General features: G+C 34.3%; 7 protein-coding genes and 1 non-coding gene across 10 annotated transcripts; 4 read left to right on the top strand and 4 right to left on the bottom strand.

The window, feature by feature from the left end:
• Positions 1-1,414: 1,414 nt before the first annotated feature.
• On the top strand, positions 1,415-3,282 carry LOC17884803 (beta-fructofuranosidase, insoluble isoenzyme CWINV2). Its single transcript, XM_023783308.1, has 4 exons — positions 1,415-2,436; positions 2,518-2,765; positions 2,871-2,985; positions 3,088-3,282. The coding sequence occupies exons 1-4, from the start codon at positions 1,420-1,422 to the stop codon at positions 3,280-3,282; spliced, it is 1,575 nt and encodes a 524-aa protein (XP_023639076.1). The 5' UTR covers positions 1,415-1,419.
• An 822-nt stretch (positions 3,283-4,104) lies between these two features.
• Positions 4,105-5,506, bottom strand: LOC17885842 (ubiquitin-60S ribosomal protein L40-2). The gene is made up of 5 exons (XM_023782927.1): positions 5,362-5,506; positions 5,182-5,268; positions 4,984-5,086; positions 4,422-4,488; positions 4,105-4,322 (listed from the first exon to the last, which is right to left on the bottom strand). Exons 1-5 carry the CDS (start codon positions 5,462-5,464, stop codon positions 4,296-4,298), a joined length of 387 nt encoding a protein of 128 aa, XP_023638695.1. The 5' UTR covers positions 5,465-5,506; the 3' UTR covers positions 4,105-4,295.
• A 566-nt stretch (positions 5,507-6,072) lies between these two features.
• On the bottom strand, positions 6,073-7,757 carry LOC17885361 (40S ribosomal protein S14-3). Its single transcript, XM_006291941.2, has 6 exons — positions 7,666-7,757; positions 7,306-7,425; positions 7,170-7,215; positions 6,652-6,737; positions 6,429-6,558; positions 6,073-6,346 (listed from the first exon to the last, which is right to left on the bottom strand). The coding sequence occupies exons 1-6, from the start codon at positions 7,666-7,668 to the stop codon at positions 6,279-6,281; spliced, it is 453 nt and encodes a 150-aa protein (XP_006292003.1). The 5' UTR covers positions 7,669-7,757; the 3' UTR covers positions 6,073-6,278.
• Positions 7,758-7,919: 162 nt separating this feature from the next.
• On the bottom strand, positions 7,920-10,095 carry LOC17887167 (protein ABHD11). The gene is made up of 5 exons (XM_006291399.2): positions 9,705-10,095; positions 9,388-9,626; positions 9,049-9,161; positions 8,477-8,617; positions 7,920-8,377 (listed from the first exon to the last, which is right to left on the bottom strand). Exons 1-5 carry the CDS (start codon positions 9,958-9,960, stop codon positions 8,122-8,124), a joined length of 1,005 nt encoding a protein of 334 aa, XP_006291461.1. The 5' UTR covers positions 9,961-10,095; the 3' UTR covers positions 7,920-8,121.
• On the bottom strand, positions 10,050-10,129 carry TRNAL-UAG. The gene has a single exon. It is a non-coding gene; the product is annotated as a tRNA-Leu (tRNA).
• Positions 10,130-12,844: 2,715 nt separating this feature from the next.
• On the top strand, positions 12,845-13,380 carry LOC17885847. Its single transcript, XM_006292563.2, has one exon. It carries the CDS (start codon positions 12,947-12,949, stop codon positions 13,253-13,255), a length of 309 nt encoding a protein of 102 aa, XP_006292625.1. The 5' UTR covers positions 12,845-12,946; the 3' UTR covers positions 13,256-13,380.
• A 1,877-nt stretch (positions 13,381-15,257) lies between these two features.
• Positions 15,258-16,973, top strand: LOC17885423 (ubiquitin-conjugating enzyme E2 variant 1D). Of its 3 annotated transcripts, none has more exons than XM_023782975.1 (4): positions 15,258-15,460; positions 15,951-16,093; positions 16,348-16,473; positions 16,565-16,973. In XM_023782975.1, exons 2-4 carry the CDS (start codon positions 16,028-16,030, stop codon positions 16,703-16,705), a joined length of 333 nt encoding a protein of 110 aa, XP_023638743.1. In that variant the 5' UTR covers positions 15,258-15,460; positions 15,951-16,027; the 3' UTR covers positions 16,706-16,973. The 3 variants fall into 3 exon arrangements, with proteins under 3 accessions (XP_023638743.1, XP_023638742.1, XP_006292008.1); XM_023782974.1 differs by having other exon boundaries at positions 15,259-15,437; XM_006291946.2 differs by having other exon boundaries at positions 15,275-15,437; positions 15,951-16,090.
• A 1,737-nt stretch (positions 16,974-18,710) lies between these two features.
• LOC17887205 (transcription repressor OFP18) lies at positions 18,711-19,535 on the top strand. The gene has a single exon (XM_006293120.2). The coding sequence runs from the start codon at positions 18,745-18,747 to the stop codon at positions 19,312-19,314; it is 570 nt and encodes a 189-aa protein (XP_006293182.1). The 5' UTR covers positions 18,711-18,744; the 3' UTR covers positions 19,315-19,535.
• Positions 19,536-20,405: the final 870 nt, after the last annotated feature.

The raw sequence follows: 20,405 nt of genomic DNA, 5'->3' as shown, positions 1-20,405 counted from the left end.
TAAAATCATACAATTTAAATAATTTTGAACATATTCGAAACCAACACAAAAAATACAATCTAAAATGATAGAATTTAATTAATAATCAAAATAAAGTAAAATAAACACAAATAAATTATCCCACAACGTACAAATGACTAAAAGCCAAGTAATTTTCCACCGCGCTGTAGCGCGGGTCCGAACCTAGTTATTATTTATTTTCAAAGTATATACAATTAGAAATTTGAAACCAAACCAATTATTGCAAATGTAGGATGGATAAGTGAATTCAGTATATAGATGACTTGGCAAATGAATGGATAAACATAAAAGTAATAAGAGCGTCAAGTCCAGTCACAATGCTCGACTTAATTTACTTTATATGCTAATAATTTTCGGGACAATACTTTATAATTTTAAATACAACCATTCATATTTATCTAATAATCAATATACAGTAAAACCTCTATAAACTAATAATGTTGGAATTAGGAAAACCTCTCTATGTCTAAAATTACATTGGTCCCAAGTTGGGACCGGAGAAATTTATTAATTTATAGAGATTATTAATTTATCGATTATTAATTTATAGAGGTTTTACTGTAGTATAAACATAAATCTGTAACACATGTTATAAGCGGTAAAAAGAAACACATGTTATACAAAGTTGGAAACTGATGGTCATGATGCACAATCCAAGACCTTTCTTTTGCTGTTTTAATAGCCACATTCTCTTCTTCTTATTTTAGACTGAGATTAAGATTACTTTACGGATGATACTTAGTTTTTGAATTAATATATTGTCCCTCCTCTTTCTTCTAGATAAAAAAAATCATTGAATAAAAAAAAACTAATTTTCTTCATCACAGAGGTCTCTCTCTTTGTAAAGGTATATGAAAAGAAAAAAAACTATTGACACATCAAAATAAATTGTAGTGATCATATATATAGAGTTATCTTGCACCAATGAGTGTTTCAAAGTTTGTTAATGTATTATTGCTATTGATTGTAATAATTAATACAAGCAATAATAATGGCGTCGATGCATTTCACAAAGTGTTCAAGAGATTGCAATCTCAATCGACACCATTGGACAAAGTGAGTCCTCTTCAGAGACCGACTTACCACTTTCAACCTCCCCGCCATTGGGTCAACGGTACATTGTCTTCATATCAAACGAAATTGGTTTCAATTGAAAAATTGCTTCTATTACGTACTGAAGTTTCTATCAACCAACAAAATAATACATTGTTCTAACTTATTTTTCGGTTTGTTTGGTTTCGCCATATATACCTTCTTCGTGCCATTCTCGACTTTAACAGATCCTAATGGTACGTACGTAAGTCTATTACATCTTTTTTTTTATATGTATATAAGTTCATTGCAAAAAACATTATATGATCGCATGTAACAAAAATTCAATGATTTGAAACAGCCCCGATGATCTACAAGGGAATCTACCATTTCTTCTACCAATACAATCCAAAAGGTGCGGTTTGGGGTAACATTGTGTGGGCGCACTCGGTTTCTAAAGACTTGATCAATTGGGAAACCCTTGAACCGGCCATTTACCCATCCAAATGGTTTGACATCAACGGCACATGGTCTGGTTCAGCTACCCTCGTACCGGGAAAAGGACCGGTTATTCTCTACACCGGTCTCACCGAGAACCAGACTCAGATTCAAAACTATGCCATTCCCCAAGACCTTTCCGACCCATACCTCAGGAAATGGATTAAACCGGACGATAACCCTATCGTAAAGCCCGAACATGGCGAGAACGGATCCGATTTCCGAGACCCGACCACGGCTTGGTTCAACAAAAAAGATGGGTATTGGAGAATGCTTGTTGGCTCAAAGGAAAAACATAGAGGAGTTGCTTATATGTATAAAAGTCGTGACTTCAAGAAATGGGTAAAAACCAAACTTCCTATCCACTCAAGCAAGAAGACCGGTATGTGGGAATGTCCTGATTTCTTCCCGGTATCCTTAACCGACAAGAAAAAAGGTTTGGACTTCAGCTACGACGGTCCAAACATCAAGCATGTGTTGAAGGTTAGTTTGGACTTGGCCCGATATGAGTACTACACTCTTGGTAAGTATGACACCAAGAAAGATAGCTACAGACCAGACGGTAACACTCCTGACGGTTGGGATGGTTTGAGATTCGACTATGGTAACTTCTATGCGTCGAAGACATTCTTTGATGACAAGAAGAACAGAAGAGTTCTTTGGGGTTGGGCCAATGAATCCGACACCGTTGAAGATGATAACTTGAAGGGTTGGGCCGGAGTTCAGCTTATCCCAAGAACAGTTTTGCTTGACTCTAGCAATAAGCAACTCGTGTTTTGGCCTATTGAAGAGATTGAGACATTGAGAGGAAAAAATGTCCAAATGAACAATAAAAAAATGGAGATGGGCCAACGTTTTGAGGTCCGAGGAATCACTCCTGCTCAGGTAAATTTATAACGTTTTTTCACAATAAATATTCACATTATTATTTAAGGTTTATAAGATACAGGTTTTACGTAAATACAGGTGGATGTGTATGTGACATTCAACGTTGGAAGTCTAGAGAAGGCCGAAAAGTTCGACGCAAGCTTCACAACCAAACCACAAGAGTTGTGTAACATGAAGGGTTCGAATGTAACAGGCGGAGTCGGACCTTTTGGTCTGATCACGTTGGCTACATCAGACCTAGAAGAATACACTCCAGTTTTCTTCAGAGTCTTCAAAGATGCCTCAACCAAAAAGCCCAAGGTCCTCATGTGCTCTGACGCTAAACCGTATGTTTTCATTAACTCACTAATTAAATTTCGTGTCTTACGTTGAAAACCATCTTGATTTATAATTTGAGAGTTTCTAATTATATTAATCATATATATCGACAGTTCGACTCTCAAAACAGACATGGGCTCTGACCCAAAGCAGAGGATGTACAAACCATCGTTTGCTGGTTTTGTAGATGTCGATCTCGCTGATGGGAAGATATCTCTAAGGAGTTTGGTACGTCACAAACTTATTAATGTTTTCTTCTTCTAAATATGAAATGATATAATAAGCAAAAATGGTTGGTAATAGTTATACTACAAAAAATCATAAACGCAGATTGATCACTCGGTGGTGGAGAGCTTTGGGGCAAAGGGGAAGACAGTAATAACATCACGAGTGTATCCGACGAAAGCAGTAGGAGAAAAAGCTCATTTGTTTGTCTTTAACAACGGATCACAGCCTGTGACCGTAGAGAGGCTCAATGCATGGAACATGCAAAAGCCTCTGAAGATGAACCAAAGAGCTAAATGATCGCTTCTATTTTATTTTATTTTTCTTCGTTAGTAAATTTCATTCGCTTGTTAAGACACAGAGATAGATAGAAAGAAAGAAAGTCTGTCACAATGTAATAGAACAAGAAACTTGTTGTGTTTCTTAATCTATCAATTTAATTTGTACATAGTTCATCACTTAAATAATCTAGTTATCTCAATAAAATCACACTTTTTAAAATATGTATTATTTGTTTTTTTTTTTTTTTTTTTTTTTGGACAAGTGTTATTTGTTTTATGATTTATAAATACTAGTTAAAATAAATCATAAAAGAATATTTCGAAATCAAACAATTAAACTTATTTATACTTTAATTTCAGTAAAGTTGTAGATATTTATGGGGTTTATTCGATCATTGGTTTTGTAATTCCATGTCAAACTTTAAAAAAAAAAATTGATTTCGACATTCCATTGTAATCACCATTCATCACCGTCTGACCTGCGTTTTAGTTTTGATGTTCTTTGTGGCTACGCCTCATAGTGATCTTTGTAGTCTGAATCTTTGCATTGGTCATGCTTATTTGCATAGAAATGCCAATACCACACGGTTGCAAAATGTTTCTTTCGTTTCACACGTCTCGCTTTCTTTGCATCTTGTAGTCGGAAATGATTTACCCTAGAGAGTAGTGTCCAGAAGAGACGCTTGTGTTTCTTATTAACTTAACTTGTACGTAAATCATCAATTTTGGTTTCCAAATTAATGTTTTCCAAGGTCAAAAATATCAAAATTCCGCAAATTCCACATGTTTCTTCACTAAAGTTATGCCTTCGAAGAACAAACAATTGAGGATAGAGCAAAAATACAAATTCAAAACAGATCCAGAGTAGATTGAAATAAAGCATATGAATTCAGAGTAGATAGAAAACCAAATCCTTATACTGATATTATCTTTTAACATAGAGATTCACTGAAACAAAAAAAACACAAACCCTATCAAAGGGAAGAAAACAAAAAGAAGCAAGCAAGTTCGGATTCTTGATACTGAGCCTCTCTACTTGATCTTCTTCTTAGGCCTCAACTGCAAATAACATAACAAAACCACAGAAAACTTAGTTCAGATATCATTTAAGAGGCTAAGCCAATAAGATAGAAAACTAAGCAAGAAACAAAACCCAACCTGGTTGCTATGGCCACACTTCTTCTTCCTGCAGTTAACTGCCCTTGGGTGAAGACGAGCATAACACCTGAATACAGATGTGAAATAAATTAGACAGATAAAGAGACAATCAAAATAAGACGACACACAACATTCACTAATCAAACACACTACACGTAAAATGAGATTGCACAGACTAATTAATCTATTGAAATGAAAGAAGCAATCAGTCAAACAAGATTGTACTTTCAAAAACTTGACCTTTACATGAAATGATCAAGCACAAATATCAAATACATTTTCAGACTATAAACAACAACGACCACTTGGTAATAAAGAACCATATGCATAAATGTACCATTCAAGAAAATCATCTGGAAAGATGAGAAATTTGACCAGCTGACAAAGTTTGGAGAATGGAAATGTTAATATTGGGAACATTTATAACTCAACACGCATTGTAACTGGCTTGAGAAGCTAAGTTAATTCCCAGAAACTAACCTTAAATCCTAAACAACACAATAACCTAATCACCAATACATTCTCCTAGAAGTGAGAAGAAGAAGAAGAAATAAACACTTACTTGCGGCAAATCATCTTGTCTTGGTTGTACTTACGAGCCAACATCATCAATGAAGGCTCAATGATACCTCCTCTGAGCCTCAACACAAGATGAAGTGTGGATTCTGATTACAAATGTAAACAACTGATTCAATTCAGAGAAGCTAGCGAAATGGACTACTCGAAATGATCAACACAAGGATTTGAAATGAGTCGTTACCTTTCTGGATGTTGTAGTCAGCCAAAGTACGGCCATCTTCGAGCTGTTTTCCGGCGAAGATCAATCGCTGCTGATCCGGAGGGATTCCTAAATGAGAAACAAGCAAATGATTAAGAGATCTGAAATTTCAAAAATGTAAAAAAGAGAAGAATCGAGATTTTAAGTAGGGATGAATCATACCTTCTTTGTCCTGGATCTTAGCCTTCACATTGTCGATGGTGTCGCTGCTCTCGACCTCGAGAGTGATGGTCTTACCGGTTAAGGTTTTCACGAAGATCTGCATCTTTGGTTGTTCGTCTTCTTTCCCGTAGAGTAACCCTAAAGACGAAGGAGGCGGGTTCTTATATCTCAATGTTCATGTCTAGGGTTTTGTAGTTTTATTGGGCTGGGTTTACGTGTTTTTCATTTTGTTACAGGCCTACCACAAAAGGCCCAGCCCACTTTACAACCTTTGCTGTGTTTTATATAGTCAACGCGTCCACCTTGATGCCTTAGGATTTGAGATAACATTTTGGACAGCTCTCATTCAAAGACCACTCTTTGGACATCTCATCTAAAGACCACACCTCCCATTAGTGTAGGTTCCTGAATTCTGATGCTCAATTATTGTTCATCTCAACGCTTCAGCCTCTTAATCCGAGAACAGAGATAAAACCCAACACACCAACACATGGTAGTCTCTACGAATCTCGACGTTTGAGACTTGACAAGAACAAATTACACATTTTTGTCGACTAGAGCTAAATTTACATTGTTTATTTCTAGAGTAAAATGTTTTGAGATGAATTGAAGATCGTCCCATACTTTTAAACTAGTTTTACAGTTGCAACTAATACAAACTAAAGATTTGGCAACTAACACTTTGCAAGTAGACTATGACAAAATCTTAGATGTTTAAGAGATAATATGAATACCACATTTTGAAAATCATTTGGTAATATAACAGAAGATTCAAAGCTGTTAAGAGTTGAGACTGTATAACAAAGCATATTAAATTCAAAACTCTTTTCATTCTAAGAAAAGACAAAGTGAAACATTGAGAGAGCTAAATATGGAGTCGAGCCCAAAAGGGATTCCAGAAACGCCAACAACAAAACTCACAGCCTCCTTCCTCTTCTTCCACCCTTTCTGCGGGTACTGTCAGTTGGGATTGGAGTAACATCCTCTGAGGGAAAACAAGAACAATGTTACACTTTATTTAATCAAAGATACAACAAAACAACTGTAGATGAGGAATGATTTTTTACCAATGCGACCAATTTTCATGCCAGAACGGGCAAGGGCTCTTAGGGCAGACTGAGCACCAGGTCCAGGGGTCTTAGTCTTGTTACCACCAGTGGCACGAAGCTTCACATGTATAGCAGTGATTCCGAGTTCCTGTGTTGCGAAAAATATATTCACAATATGATTACATTTACAAAAAGACTTATCCAACTATTAGCTTAGGCAATGAATTTTCTTTGCTTGTACCTTGCATCGCTGAGCGACATCTTGTGCAGCAAGCATAGCTGCATAAGGTGAGGACTCGTCCCTGTCAGCTTTCACCTTCATCCCTCCTATGGAAGTTAAAATCAAAACAGCAAATTGAGTTTTAATGAACGATGCAATTTCCAAACAGATGAAAAAGGAATTCCTTCAAAAGTAAAAATTCTCAATCAAACAAAGACTAAAGACACTGCAGCTAAGACAGATGACCATAACATAATGTCCACAAAGATTAAAAAATGGAATTCCTAAAAAGTTAAAAACATCAAACGAAAACAGAATAAGCACAATTTAGCTCACACCCAATAGAGATGAAAATAATACCAGAAACTACCGTATTCAAATTTGTGAGCAAAGTCTAAAGAAACTTCATTTCACACTCACTAGAGAGTGCAAGGTTCATAACAATATACACAACAAAATCAAAATTAACAAAAGGATCATCTCAGAATGTTCTTAAAACTACCAAAGCATATAGAGAAAGAGTTGCAATAGATGCTTACCGGTGATGCGAACAAGTGTTTCCCGTCCAGACAAATCAGTCACGTGCTGAAATAGCAGATATAAGAAGTTGAGCAATGTACCATTTAAAAAATCTAATTTTGATTGAAATGTAGAAAGACAAAACAAGGCACTCACAATGAAAGTGTCATTGAATGAAGCAAAAATGTGAACAACTCCGAAAACTTGCTCTCCATCACGAACACTTGGTCCAAGGGTCACATTCTCCACCTTAGGCTCTTTAGTCTTTCTCTTCGACTACAATATTACACACACACCAAAACAACACCAGCATTATACTCTCAAATTGATAATTCATTGTTAGATCTAAAAACACAATCTTTCAATAATCTAAAATGCTTTCAGATCAAAATTCGAAGAAAAGGAACATTTTCTCACTTCAAACTACCATACAATACCAGAAATGGAGTTCCAGATAATATCTTCTAACTATTAAAATCCGTGAAAACAAATTACAAGCTTTAGACGAAAGCTTACCATGGTTTCGAATAGCTGAAGGAAGAAAAGAAGCTAGGGTTTTTGTTTATGTTCCGCCTTAAGCTAGCGAAAGAGACGAACCAGAATGGCTTTAATAGTCTGAAATATTTTGTTAGGGTTAAGTATTGATTTTATGGCCTAATAGGGCCCAATTCGTACTCAATTATTTATGGCCCATAAAGATCGTTTTCCCGGCATTGTAAAATTCAGGGCATGTCTTGAGTATTTATCTCAAAGCATTCAATAGAGTTAGCTACAGGAATGTAACATGTCTCATAATATTATTAGATCCTCCTACTAAACGTTTGTACATTGTTGGAAGGACATACAAAGCCGCAAACAGGAAACAATGCGTATTTAACTAATTAGTCGCAATTGAATTTGCTACTTCTGCATATCAATACAGATCAAGGGGTAAATAAAACCAATCAAAGACTGATGCAGTTCTCGTAAAGTCTACTTGTGTGTGGACAAGAAGTTGGAACTCACTATCTCCAGTAATCCCTTTGGATTGTCTGTGTGAACCCAATGGCCAGAGTTACGAAGAAGATGAGTCGCGACCTTCCCTTCTGAGATATTCTGTCTCTGGTTAGCAATTGTTTCAAGCCGCTTGGTTGTATCGTGGTCCCATCGGTCACTCTTTTCTGCTATCACAAAAGATATCTCTGTCTCTTTTGGCGGGTTCTCTAGCAAAGACCAGTACGCAGTCTCCCTACGATGAGGCAAGTGAGGAGTCATATAAATAAAAGTAAAATATTGAGGAACGCCATTATATAATGATAGTCATTGATTCTTATGAGGGGAAAGAAACCTGTAAGAGTTGAACATTTGGACAGCTCCATCAAGGTTAAAGGCCCATGTCTCTGAGTCTCCAGATCTCTTGAGATTGCTGCCAATCCACTCGGACAACGATCTTGTAAACCCTAGTTCAACCATATGATCCACCAGCCACCTAGGATCACAAAGCAATGTTTTGAGGGGGACGAGATTGGGTTTATATACACACACAAGTAAAAGGAGGCTCATTGACATGTGTAACATATAATCAGCTAGAAGCGATCATATAAGCATAGTCTTTATTCCCACTTATCTACATGCATATGCTTACTTTACTGAGTCATGCCAAAACCAAAATAAAATGCCCTTGGCATCCGGAACAAGAGCCAAATCAGAGTGATGTTATAATCAGAGTGATGTTATACACCACATCTACTAACGTTCACCTGAGATTTCATATCAAAACTGAGCAGTACGTATCAACTTGCATGTCATTATCAAGTATCAACTATGACGATGCTTATGAATATTACCGTAAGCGGAACTACTAAGCTTTAAGCAAACAGTCTAGTGGGTAGACAAAAACCAGAAAGGATGAGACTTTACTTGCGGGAAGGGATTGGTGAAGGTAAACTCTGCAACGTCTTCAGAACTTTCTCTACTTCACCATCACTTTGTTCTGCCTTGACTTCCCCAGGGACAGAGTCTAGCACCCATAGCTGTTCTGCATCAAAAGAGAGAGAACAACAAACAAACTTTGCTGTGGTCAATTCGTCATCATCATCATTCCAACAGAAAGACACAAATTAGTCATCTTACAACAACAATGAGCTCATTAAACTTGCATAGATCGTAACAATCGACAACCAAACAATGAAAAACCCAACATTTTTTATAAGAAGTGAACCTTTTGATTGAGCAAGTGGAGTCACTTTAGTCCAGTACCTGTTTAGGAAGAGAAGCTGATACACCATAATCACCACGAGCACAACTCTCCATGAACTGCAAAGCCACTTTACCACCCAAGGAGTGACCAATGACAACATCAGGCCATTTCCAGCCACTTGATTTCACCAAATCAGCTAAATCCTTAGCTGAATTCACAAGATTATGAGGCGGATTAAGCCCTTCCACCTCCGCAGATCTCCCGTGGTTCCTCAGATCAACCAGTATCATCTTCCAATCTGGATATACACAAAGAAAGTAATTAATCGATATATCAAATTAAAGGTGAAAATACAGATCACAAGAGAGAGGCATACCAGAAGCAGAGGAGACGGAGAGAGACGATGCTAGGGAACGAGAAAACGATCTCCAGTTTCTTCCAGAGCCGAGGAGACCATGAAGGATGAGAGCTGTAGACTCATTCTTCTTCCCATCTCCGGAGGATCTGACTTCTTCGTAGGCTACGGTTTGAAGAGATCTCGAACTCGTGAAGCAGGAGGCGAACAGACACGGAGACTCAAGGAAACGAATCAAAAAGCGAGATTCAAATCGGTTCGCTAGAGTCCTCGCCATTGATTCTCTTCCTCGCTAGCTTCGAAATTCTCCGGCGAACTTAACAAAAGCGAAGGCGAACAAAAAAAAGGGAAAAAGAAAAAAGAAAATGACAGCTGTGGGATTTGAACCCACGCCCTTTCGGACCAGAGCCTAAATCTGGCGCCTTAGACCACTCGGCCAAACTGTCACATGTTTTAATGTGTCTTATTGTTTTATATAATATACAACTTCTCTTTAGAATTAGGCTTGAAAATATAACTAAAATTAAAAAAACAAATTATATTTTTAAAAATGGTGCATCCCACGTAGGACAAGGCATAAATCATCTGAACCTCCTCTAAAGTCCAAGAAACCAAGCTGCAAATTTTTATTAATAGTGGTATGGTTATATGATAGTTGACGACTTGACGTTGCATGTCCATTTGTTAATGTAGATGTCATAGCAAAAAAGGAAAAAGAAACATTATCATTGTATCAAAAAAAAAGACTAAAAACAAATTATTGAATGAAGAATCAAGTTGATGAAGAAGAGACGATGATCTTGGACAAGCGAGAGTGCTTTAATTGTAAAAACGGATATTGCGGTATGTCACATACCAAAAGAATTTAATTTATCCCGTATAATGAGGAATGAAAAAAAGTCCAAAGGAAGCGTTTGGACAGTAGAACAAGGAACCCCTCTTAAACTAGAACAAGACATCGATCTTCTTCCAGAATCAGTGAATGCAATCTCTATGTTTTGAATATGGTTTTGTTTTGTAATGGGGTTTCAGTTTCAACCTTCACGTTACTGTTTCAAACTCACATATAGATCAATGGTTCTGACCACAACCGAAACTAATCTTGAAATAAACTATACGCCTTTGGACTTTGGAGCAAAGGTTTCTGTTTTGATTTGGATCACATACAAGTATACAACCATGCATGCATGGGATCATTACACACAAGAGCCTCAAATTCGATCTTCTTAGTAAACTTTGAAACCTAAGTAGAGAAAGAGAGAAGTTATCATCTCCTTCACTCTTCAGATTCGTAATGAATGGGGATTAAGATAACAAAAGAAAACAAATTGTAGTAGTATCAATTAAGAGCTACCATTAACTTCCATTAAAGAGCTTCACATGGGATATAACTGATGCTGAGGTATTAGATTTTATGGAAGGTCAATGGTAGTATTTGACATTTTGCTACCTAATTGTTTATAAGGAATAGACTTCTTCTCTTATTTTTTCTTTTTTGTTGCTTAAACAACAAATCCAAGCTTCTAGCACTATTATAATCTTGTGAAGCAAATTCGAAAAAGAAATATTTTATTAATCATCCCATTTTGGGCTTCCATGTTGTATAGTTGCTATCAAGTTTGCATGACTGTCGTTAAATATTTTAGTCTATAAATCTTTTAAATTTGATTGTGCACTTAGTTGGAAAGCATTTAATACACACGAGACTTATATTAACAGCTATATTATCCATGCTTTGCTCCTTAGGTCTGTATTTTTAGTTATTGGCCTCTTGTTACTACTGTTATCTTTTGTTCTTCTAGATTATTGCCAAAAAAATAATGTCATATATGTTTAGGGGAATGACTAGTGAACCTGGAAATTCTAAACATATTAATGGTTTAAATCTTTGAATATACAATTAAACCACCATAACTAATTACATACATCAATATCTTTTATTCTTATGTGTTGTCAAAAAATTATTACTACCAAAAAATCATTACTTTATATTCAGAATTTTGGAAAAGTAGTTGAGTTTCATGGCTAGTTCTGCAACGTCCATTTGGTTATGGATCAGAATGAAACTTTTTTAGCTGGCGTTTGAAACCGTCGTTTTAAACAGATGCTTCACGGTATAAACGTACCACTAATTATTATATTTTTACTTTTCATAAAGTAATTTGTAGATAACTTTAAAAAAATGGTTTGATTCATTATTAGTTAATGTATTGTTACCCATTGTTTTTATATCTAACTATTTAAATTTCACAATTGAATATATTATAACACTTTCTTGCATGAACTGTATAATCTAGAGACTATTTCTAAGATGACAATAAATGAAATTAATACAAAAAATTCTCATAAACTATTTTAACTATTTCACCATGTTTTAATAATTTTTTTACTACAGTTTATTATTTTTACATTAAGAACTAATAAATAATAAAAATAACAAATTTAATAGATTTTACATGTGTAAAATTATAAAACAACATTTCTAATGAAACAAACAAAATAGTATAAATTATTTATGATAAAAAATTGCATTTGTTTCATTTAAAGTTATATTAGAATCCGAGTTTATAGAAAGTATATATGGTTCATTCAAGAAAATAGTCGAATTATAGTTTGTTTGAGGCAACCTCTTTGAATAGTTATATATAGAATAGTGGGTAACATTAAGTAACAAATGAACCAAAAAAATATACGTAATAAATTACAGTAAGATATATAAATAATATTGTTTTAAATATGTGTTAAAACAATACTTAACGACAATCTTCGAAACAAAAAGTGAAGCTATAAATTTACAACTATCGTAAAATGAAGGATCTACTACTAAATATTTTGATTATAAATAATAAGTCATTCATTTTCTTTGAAAATTGTAAGATTTAAATCTTCCCCTATACATTCAAGCAATAAATAGTTTGATGCACTGGTTTAAATGCACTAATTGCATTGTTTTACTGAATTGCCTTTTGTTTCATATATTTGTCTTTACTGTTCTCTAATGTTCTTTACTATTTTTGCCACCTCCATTTAATAAATATATTACTAAATCAAACAAAGTCATAATTCTCTCTCCATAGCATAATTAATTTATTCAACATTAATTAATTCTTGATCATATTTAGCTCCTCTTCTCCCATTATATATACTCACGTACATTTTAATAAGAAGTCATTCATCAAACCCATCACCTAGAACAATACAAAGCAAAACAAATACAAGAAACAAAACAAAAAAAACTCTCTCGACGAGTCCAAAGTTTCGAGATGAGAAACAAGAACGGTAAAAGAGCCAGAGAAGAGCCACAGGCGAGGATGGCGGAGTCGGTGGTTCGTAATCGGAGGTTTGAAGGAAGAACACCAACTAAAGACACGTCATCATCGCAAAACTCGTGTCTGTCCACGACGGAGGAAGTGAAGGAGGAGGTTGCATCGTCTTGGGTTGACGAAGTAGAGTTGCCGGACCCGGAGATGGTGGTGGTGGGATGTCGCAGGTGTCTGATGTATGCTATGGTCTTGCAAGAACGTCAACGTTGCCCCAAGTGCAAACGCACCGATGTGATCGTCTTTAATTAGACGAATCTGTTCTATGTTATGGTTTCAATTTGGACTTTTGAGTTATTGGTATAATGATGAATTAAATTTTCTTTGTAAAGTCCTCCTCTCTATAATTAAATCAAATTATTAAGTATTAATCTCTATTTTAATATGTAAAATTTTTGACAGAGAGATCATTTCTGTGTTTTGTGGCTGTCCCTGGTTCATTTTGTTAAGTTAATCATTTTCATTGTTCAATATTTTGAGAACCTAAAAGACATGAACGATGGCTGAAATTCATCAAAAATTGAGTTTGATCGTTTCACACGCTAGTTTTGGCGTTTGCGTTTCAATGTATATATTATTTTATTATATATTCTGTAAAATATAATTTTAAATATAAACAAAAACGCCAAATGAAACGTAAAATTTACTTTGTTAAAGTACTAAAGAAAAAATTAAGCGCAAACAAACAAACGATTGACACGTGCCGAACTAGAGTATTAAGAATCAAATTGGTAGTATACTAATAATGGTGTTGCTTAGGTTTCATCGGCATTCAATCCGGTTCTCATAATCTATGTTACCATCGAATACAAAAAGTTAAGAAATTTTACAAACTTTAGATTTATGAAGTGTATTTTTAGAGTTTAGGAATAATTAAGGGAGAATTTCAAAAATACCCCTTTTCATATACCTCTTTTTAAAAATACCCCTTTTCATATATCTCTTTTTAAAAATACCCCATTTTCAGACTTTATCAAAAAAAACCACTAAAAATGTTGAAATTTATCCAAATATGTGTATAAACTTATAAATATATACACAAATTACCTTTATATATATATAAAAACTTTATATACCTTTCATAAATAGCGTAAAAATAAATTATAAAAACCTTATAAAAACCTTATAAAAACCGTATAAACCCTTTTAAAAATCTTTTAAAAACCTTATAAAACTTATAAAAACGATTTAAAACTATTTAAAACATTTTAAAATATTTGTATCGAATCTCCCAGTAGTAGTTATTATATAGAAATATTTTATAAACTATATAAAACTTTATAATTTTTTATATTTAAAAAGGGGTATTTTTGAAAATGGATAGATAAATGGGGTATTTTTAAAAAGAGGTACACCAAAAGGGGTATTTCTCAAAAATTCTCAATAATTAAATGATATACAATGATTTAAGAACTCTTAACAAACTTTGATTAAATACTTTTAACTCAAAAACTAAATTTGTTTTGATGTGTTTTATGGCATATTTCTATTTCTAAGTATCGGGATTTGGGAAATGTGTTGAGTAATTAAATTTTCATATCTATAAAAGTATTAAGAAAAATTCGTCGAAATAGAAAATTTATCCAATAGAAAATTGACATGTCATTTTTAAAAGAGGTTTTATATTTTTCAATAATTTAGTTATTTATTTTTAATACGTCAAAATAGAAATGTTGTCCAATAGGGATTTGACATGTCGATTTTTAAAAGGGATTTTACATTTTACAATAATTTAGTTACAAATCAAGAGATTGTTAATATTTAATGAGTTTCAGATATATTTTTATTTTGCATGTCAAAAAAATCCAATTTTTTTTTTATATATAACTTTGAACCTTACATAGCATATTTTTGCAAGAAAAAAAAGTTTGTCAATACAATAAAACATGTGGGTTAATTTTGGGGGATCATGATGTAAGTTGGAACTAAATATGTTGGTAAAGAAAACTAAAATTGAATTAAATTTCTATATTGACTATATAAACATCCAGACATGGTACAAAATGGTTCGTATCTCCTCCCTCTAATCAAAAGTCGTAGCGTGAAAAAAAAAAAAAGTGGAATATGGAAAGAAATAAATATTGAGTCAAAGAATGATTCGTAAAATCTGAGGGGGGGGGGGGGGGGGGGGTGTTTCTGTAACTATTATAGTTTAAGGAGTTATAACCATAGAAAACACAACTTGAGGGTAGTAAAGTTGAACGTTTTTTTAACTTTTTCCGTCTCCCCGAAAGTACCCAATTTCCCTAAATTTGCCCCTCACATTTTAGCTTTAACCAGATTCTCTCTCGACTTCCCCTTTAGCGTTCATCTCGGTCTCTCTCTCTCTCTCTCTCTCTCTCTCTCACAGCTTGATCAGATCTCTAAATCAATCGGATCGAAACCTCAACTTGATCAATTATGACTCTTGGCTCAGGAGGATCTAGTGTTGTTGGTAAACAAAATCGATTCTTTCGGGTCTGTTCTTGTTTGAGTTTTTGTTCTTTCTAGGGTTTTGTGAATAAAATCCGTATTACTGGGTTAGGGTTTTTGATCGATAGGGTGTTGAGATTTTCTCATAGGTTTCATCGATCTATTGTAAAAGTAAACAAATTTGTTCTTTGATCTTTCGCTTTGCTCTGCAATCTGATTACTTTGTTTTAGGTTGATCGCTCTGTTTATCATCATGTATGTAGATTGAGCTGAACTTGTTTCTCAGTTAATTCTAATAAGAATGATTTGCTGATGTCCCAATTTTTTGAGATGTGTCCAATAGAATGGTTAAAATGGTATTCATCATTCTACAACCAGAGCCTAGATTCCTAAAGTCTCTGAATTGTGTGTTTGATTGCTTCTAAGACCTTATAAGTTAGAAAATAGAAAGTTTCTTATATCATCTCTACAAGTTATTATCTTATTGAGGTTTGTGGATAATTGCTTTGTGATGTGAATTGTTATTACAATATAGTTCCGAGGAATTTCCGGTTGTTGGAGGAGCTTGAACGTGGGGAGAAAGGTATTGGAGATGGAACTGTGAGCTATGGAATGGATGATGGAGATGACATCTACATGCGTTCATGGACTGGCACCATCATCGGTCCTCACAACGTAGTTATATCTTTTGCTTTTATATGCTAACATTCTCCTTTGTCTTCATATATGTTAACAATTGTTTTGAGGAGAATTGATTGATGTTCTCAGTTATCACCATAACTAATTAACCTTGCCTCCATACATTGAATACAGAATAATTATAAGTAAATGATTTTCTAGGCATTGATCTTATTTGACATCCAAACTCGAATGTTTAGTCTCTTCTTTTGCTTGTACTAACAGATATCAATTGTATGTCCTCTTATGCGCAGACTGTTCATGAAGGTAGAATCTATCAGTTGAAGCTCTTTTGTGACAAAGATTACCCGGAGAAACCTCCAACTGTGCGGTTTCATTCACGTGTTAACATGGCTTGTGTCAACCACGAAACAGGAGTGGTATGCCTAAAAAAAACACTGCCCTTTCATTCTCTGTCTTGTTCCTTTGGATGCACTGTAACTTTCTATGCGTATATGTGTGTTTAAATAGGTGGAACCTAAGAAATTCGGGCTTCTTGCAAACTGGCAAAGAGAGTACACAATGGAGGATATACTGACACAGCTGAAGAAGGAAATGGCCACGTCGCATAACCGTAAGCTTGTTCAACCTCCAGAGGGTACTTGCTTCTAGTTGCTTCTGCAATCTTCTCCTGGTTTGCTGAAGATCATTGCCCCTTCTAAATACTTAAGTATGTATCTGGGGTCCTCCATTGTCGTTCTCAAGCTTTTTTTCTCTTAATTCATCAAAAAAAGATGGTATGGTGATGATGATGATGTTGTTCGATTGAATCATCTGAAGTTTTATCATTGTGTGCAAATATCAAAAACAGCTTCTTTCCCCACTCAAAATGTGTTCAATCTTCTGAATTTACTTTCATCTATTACAACGTATTCTCTCAGCCATTTTTTAGTGAAATCTGCTAGATTGTATTGGTTTGTGATGTAATTTACCAATATAATTTGAATGTTCATAATCCAAACCGATTGTAAAAGATGCACCATGACCCTAGTTTTTGTTTATGTGATTCAACTAAAGCCATGGTGAAACTGAAATAACATGACCGCCGGAAACGAAGTGCTAATTTTTTTATGTAGTATCATCCTCTGATGATGATGCACATCGATCGAATGATAAATAAATTGTATAAAAGTTACTTCTTGATGTTACGTGTCATCGTTCTTGATTTAGGATCTCAGATTCTCAGTCAAAACACACTCAAAATTCGAGATAGAAATCATATCTTCGACACGTAGACCTCTACACTTCTAACTAAGACACTTTAGCAATGACCTGTTTGTTTAATACGATCCGTTAGCAGGGTTTGTTTTCTCGTTAGGTTGAGATCAAAACTTTGAAATTTACTAATTCAAGGTTCGAGCAGAATTGTAACGTAGGAAACTTCTACACTATGTTTCTTTAGTTCTTTCAATGATCCTAGATGCAAATGTGGCCACTATGATTTGGGAATTCGTTGCCACTTTAAAAATATCATCAAATAAACTCATTTAACTAGCTTGAATCATAATATTTCACAGAACCCTTAACCATAAACACCATAAAGGAATGATTACGACTTTACGAGTAGTCTTCGAAAACCAAATAATTAAATAAATGGAAAAATGTGGTTGAACCTTATTAAAAACCTATAACACATTTACACACTTGCTCAGAAGCTCAATTATTTATGATGTTTCATCAGATTTCAAGCCCAAACATTAACACTCAGGGCTGGATGATTCAGCCAGCTGGATCTTATGTGGTTGATAGATGTAATCTCTATGGTGTAAACCAAAAATAAATGTAATCTCTATAGTTTTTTCTTTTTAAAAAAAACAAAAAAACAACTGAGAGAGAAAATAGATATGTAACTATCAAAGAATGATATTGTAAAAATTGGTAACCTCTATAGTTTTTTCTTTACCAAAAAAAAAAAAAACCGAGAAAGATATATAGATGTAACTATCAACAATGATATTGTAAAATTAGGACATATCACATATACTTAATAGTTAATACACATAATCACATGGCCTTCTCCCGTAAGTGAAGTTGTCAATTGTCAAGTTTCAACTAATAGTTATGGTGGTGACATTTGTGAAATTAAGTTCCGGAAATCTATAGTTACATCCATATTTTTTTAACATTTGTGTGTCGACGACTTTGTTTTAAAGGAACATTAAAATGAAAATAAATTGTGATAGGTGGTACGGTTATTATTATTATTTTCACCAAAATTAGATGTAAGGGACAACCGGACAAGTAATTGTTATGGATCTGCAATATTGTAACACTGTCAATGATGTTTTCTAAACTTAAAAATATCTTTTCAAATCATACAAACATCAAAAATAAGAGTATATAACATATTACAATAAAAATTTAGTTTTAGTTCACCAAAATAGAAATTTAGTTTTATGTTTTAAATTAACTTTTAAGTAATTTATGTTAGATGCGTATATCTATGGTAGAGTAACCCTTTTAGGTTCACTTTTAATCAAAATCATTCCTTTAGGCTCAACAATAAATAGGAAGTTTCAGTATATATCTGTCACCCACCCCATCCCACCCCGAAACCCTTTTATACTCCCCCTACGTAATTTCTCATTTTGATTCCAACCCAAGAAATTAGGAAAAAATAAAGAACAACAAAAAGAGAAAAAAAAATAAAAATGAAAATCCCATTTTTAAACAAGAGTTTTTCATCATCATGTTATTCAGTTTCAGATTCATCATCATGGGGATGGCCTTCTTGTCACCAAAACCCTAGAACACAATCTTTCAGAGTCAACACCATCGCAATTAACCCTACTGATGACTTCGAAGACGAAGAAGAGGAGGACGCAGAAGAAGAAGAGGAGGACGAAGAGGGAAATGGAGATGAGGAGGAAAATGGTGAAGAGGAGGACGAAGAGAAGGAAAAGCCGCTTTCTCCCATTATCTCCTTCTCCTCATCTTCCTCCATCTCATCCACCACTGATGCCATTGAAGAGCTTCCGGAGACCGATTCCATAGAGAATGTGATCAAAGGGATACAATCATCACAAAGACTTATCGTTGAACATAAAGGAGAGTCAAACTCTATTCTCGAACTCGAAGAGATGAGGAATAAAGATTCATTCTCTTGCCCTTGGAATCCATCGACACTTTCTCTAATCTCAAGTGGTTCATGGTGGAGGTGGTTGCGGTATACTCGCTTCATCGCGGCTACGTCCAAATGTATCGTCAAGACTCCTGAATAGATAAATGATAAATATACACGATAAGCCGTGAGAGAAGAAGCTAAGTAAGCATGCATGCACTTGACGTTTGTCCTTGGTTAGAAGTGTATACGAGTTATATACGTCTAGAGGGATTGATGCGGAACCAAGAGATCTCTGTCCGAGCTTTCATCTCTTATGTTACATGATCAAATCGTATACTCGTGTGAGGTCTTCTTTCTTTGCTTTCCATGCGTGACTCATGCTGATATAGCTACGGTACATTTTCTAATTATAATTTAATATATTTTGTTATTGTTCCTTTATCAATAAGAAAAAAACATAGTTCTTTTACAAAGCGAGGCAATTGTTTTGTAATCGATAAGTTCCGATGACTTCATCACTAATGATAGTAAGTAGTAACTAGTAGTGGTAAGAATATGTAGAGTTATACAGGGCTATAGAGTAGTAGATGATATGATGAGATCCATATATACTCTTAAGTCTCTTATAACATGCACGCGTAGATATGCGCATCATTAAAAGGAAGATTGGAAGCTATAGTTTGATTCTTTTTTTTAATCAACATTTTGAATATTTCTTTGTGATCTTTGATGAGAGAGATGTCTTTGTTGGTATGTCACATGCAAGCATGAGATCGACAAAGACCAAAAAAAATGAAAAGGGTTACACGAAGATTCATTCTAACCAAAAAATTTTATGTAAGAAAGTTTCACCCAACTCCATCGTAATACATATACAAAATTACAAACCAAAACACCAGCTGACCAATAGATTGTACGCTCCGGCCATTAATCCCATTGTCTTTAATACACGTGAGTACTGGACATAAATCTGATTGTAATATTATTTTGGGAAAACTGCAACATGATCGGTAGTTGAAACTCTTGACTATTTCTGTCAACATATGTCTCATCAAAAATTTCATGGTCAGAATAAAAATCTTTTGACTATCAGCGTAATTTACACATGTCTCTACTGCTGAGAATTTATAACTAATATATATATATATATATAACAGTGAATTAAAAAACTGCTAAAACAGTGAATTAAAATAAAAGTGTATATAAAAAGTAACTATATCTTTTTAAAATTGCTTTATAAGATTCGGA

This window comes from Capsella rubella, unplaced genomic scaffold, assembly GCF_000375325.1.
Source record: "Capsella rubella cultivar Monte Gargano unplaced genomic scaffold, Caprub1_0 scaffold_5, whole genome shotgun sequence".
NCBI classification, from domain to species: Eukaryota; Viridiplantae; Streptophyta; class Magnoliopsida; order Brassicales; family Brassicaceae; genus Capsella; species Capsella rubella.
This window is presented reverse-complemented; position numbering and strand designations above follow the sequence as displayed.

Coding starts and splice junctions, on each gene's coding strand:
- LOC17884803 (XM_023783308.1), top strand. CDS start 1,420: ATGATCTACAAGGGAATCTACCATTTCTTCTACCAATACAATCCAAAA. Junction 2,437..2,517: donor GAGGAATCACTCCTGCTCAG/GTAAATTTATAA, acceptor ACGTAAATACAG/GTGGATGTGTATGTGACATT. Junction 2,766..2,870: donor ATGTGCTCTGACGCTAAACC/GTATGTTTTCAT, acceptor ATATATCGACAG/TTCGACTCTCAAAACAGACA.
- LOC17885842 (XM_023782927.1), bottom strand. CDS start 5,464: ATGCAGATCTTCGTGAAAACCTTAACCGGTAAGACCATCACTCTCGAG. Junction 5,269..5,361: donor TAAGATCCAGGACAAAGAAG/GTATGATTCATC, acceptor TTTCTCATTTAG/GAATCCCTCCGGATCAGCAG. Junction 4,323..4,421: donor AGTGTGGCCATAGCAACCAG/GTTGGGTTTTGT, acceptor TGTTATTTGCAG/TTGAGGCCTAAGAAGAAGAT.
- LOC17885361 (XM_006291941.2), bottom strand. Junction 7,216..7,305: donor CATTCAATGACACTTTCATT/GTGAGTGCCTTG, acceptor CTGCTATTTCAG/CACGTGACTGATTTGTCTGG. Junction 6,347..6,428: donor CATGAAAATTGGTCGCATTG/GTAAAAAATCAT, acceptor GTTTTCCCTCAG/AGGATGTTACTCCAATCCCA.
- LOC17887167 (XM_006291399.2), bottom strand. CDS start 9,960: ATGGCGAGGACTCTAGCGAACCGATTTGAATCTCGCTTTTTGATTCGT. Junction 8,618..9,048: donor TCACCAATCCCTTCCCGCAA/GTAAAGTCTCAT, acceptor TTGTGATCCTAG/GTGGCTGGTGGATCATATGG. Junction 8,378..8,476: donor CAAATGTTCAACTCTTACAG/GTTTCTTTCCCC, acceptor GCCTCATCGTAG/GGAGACTGCGTACTGGTCTT.
- LOC17885847 (XM_006292563.2), top strand. CDS start 12,947: ATGAGAAACAAGAACGGTAAAAGAGCCAGAGAAGAGCCACAGGCGAGG.
- LOC17885423 (XM_023782974.1), top strand. CDS start 15,404: ATGACTCTTGGCTCAGGAGGATCTAGTGTTGTTG. Junction 16,094..16,347: donor TCATCGGTCCTCACAACGTA/GTTATATCTTTT, acceptor TCTTATGCGCAG/ACTGTTCATGAAGGTAGAAT. Junction 16,474..16,564: donor TCAACCACGAAACAGGAGTG/GTATGCCTAAAA, acceptor GTGTTTAAATAG/GTGGAACCTAAGAAATTCGG.
- LOC17887205 (XM_006293120.2), top strand. CDS start 18,745: ATGAAAATCCCATTTTTAAACAAGAGTTTTTCATCATCATGTTATTCA.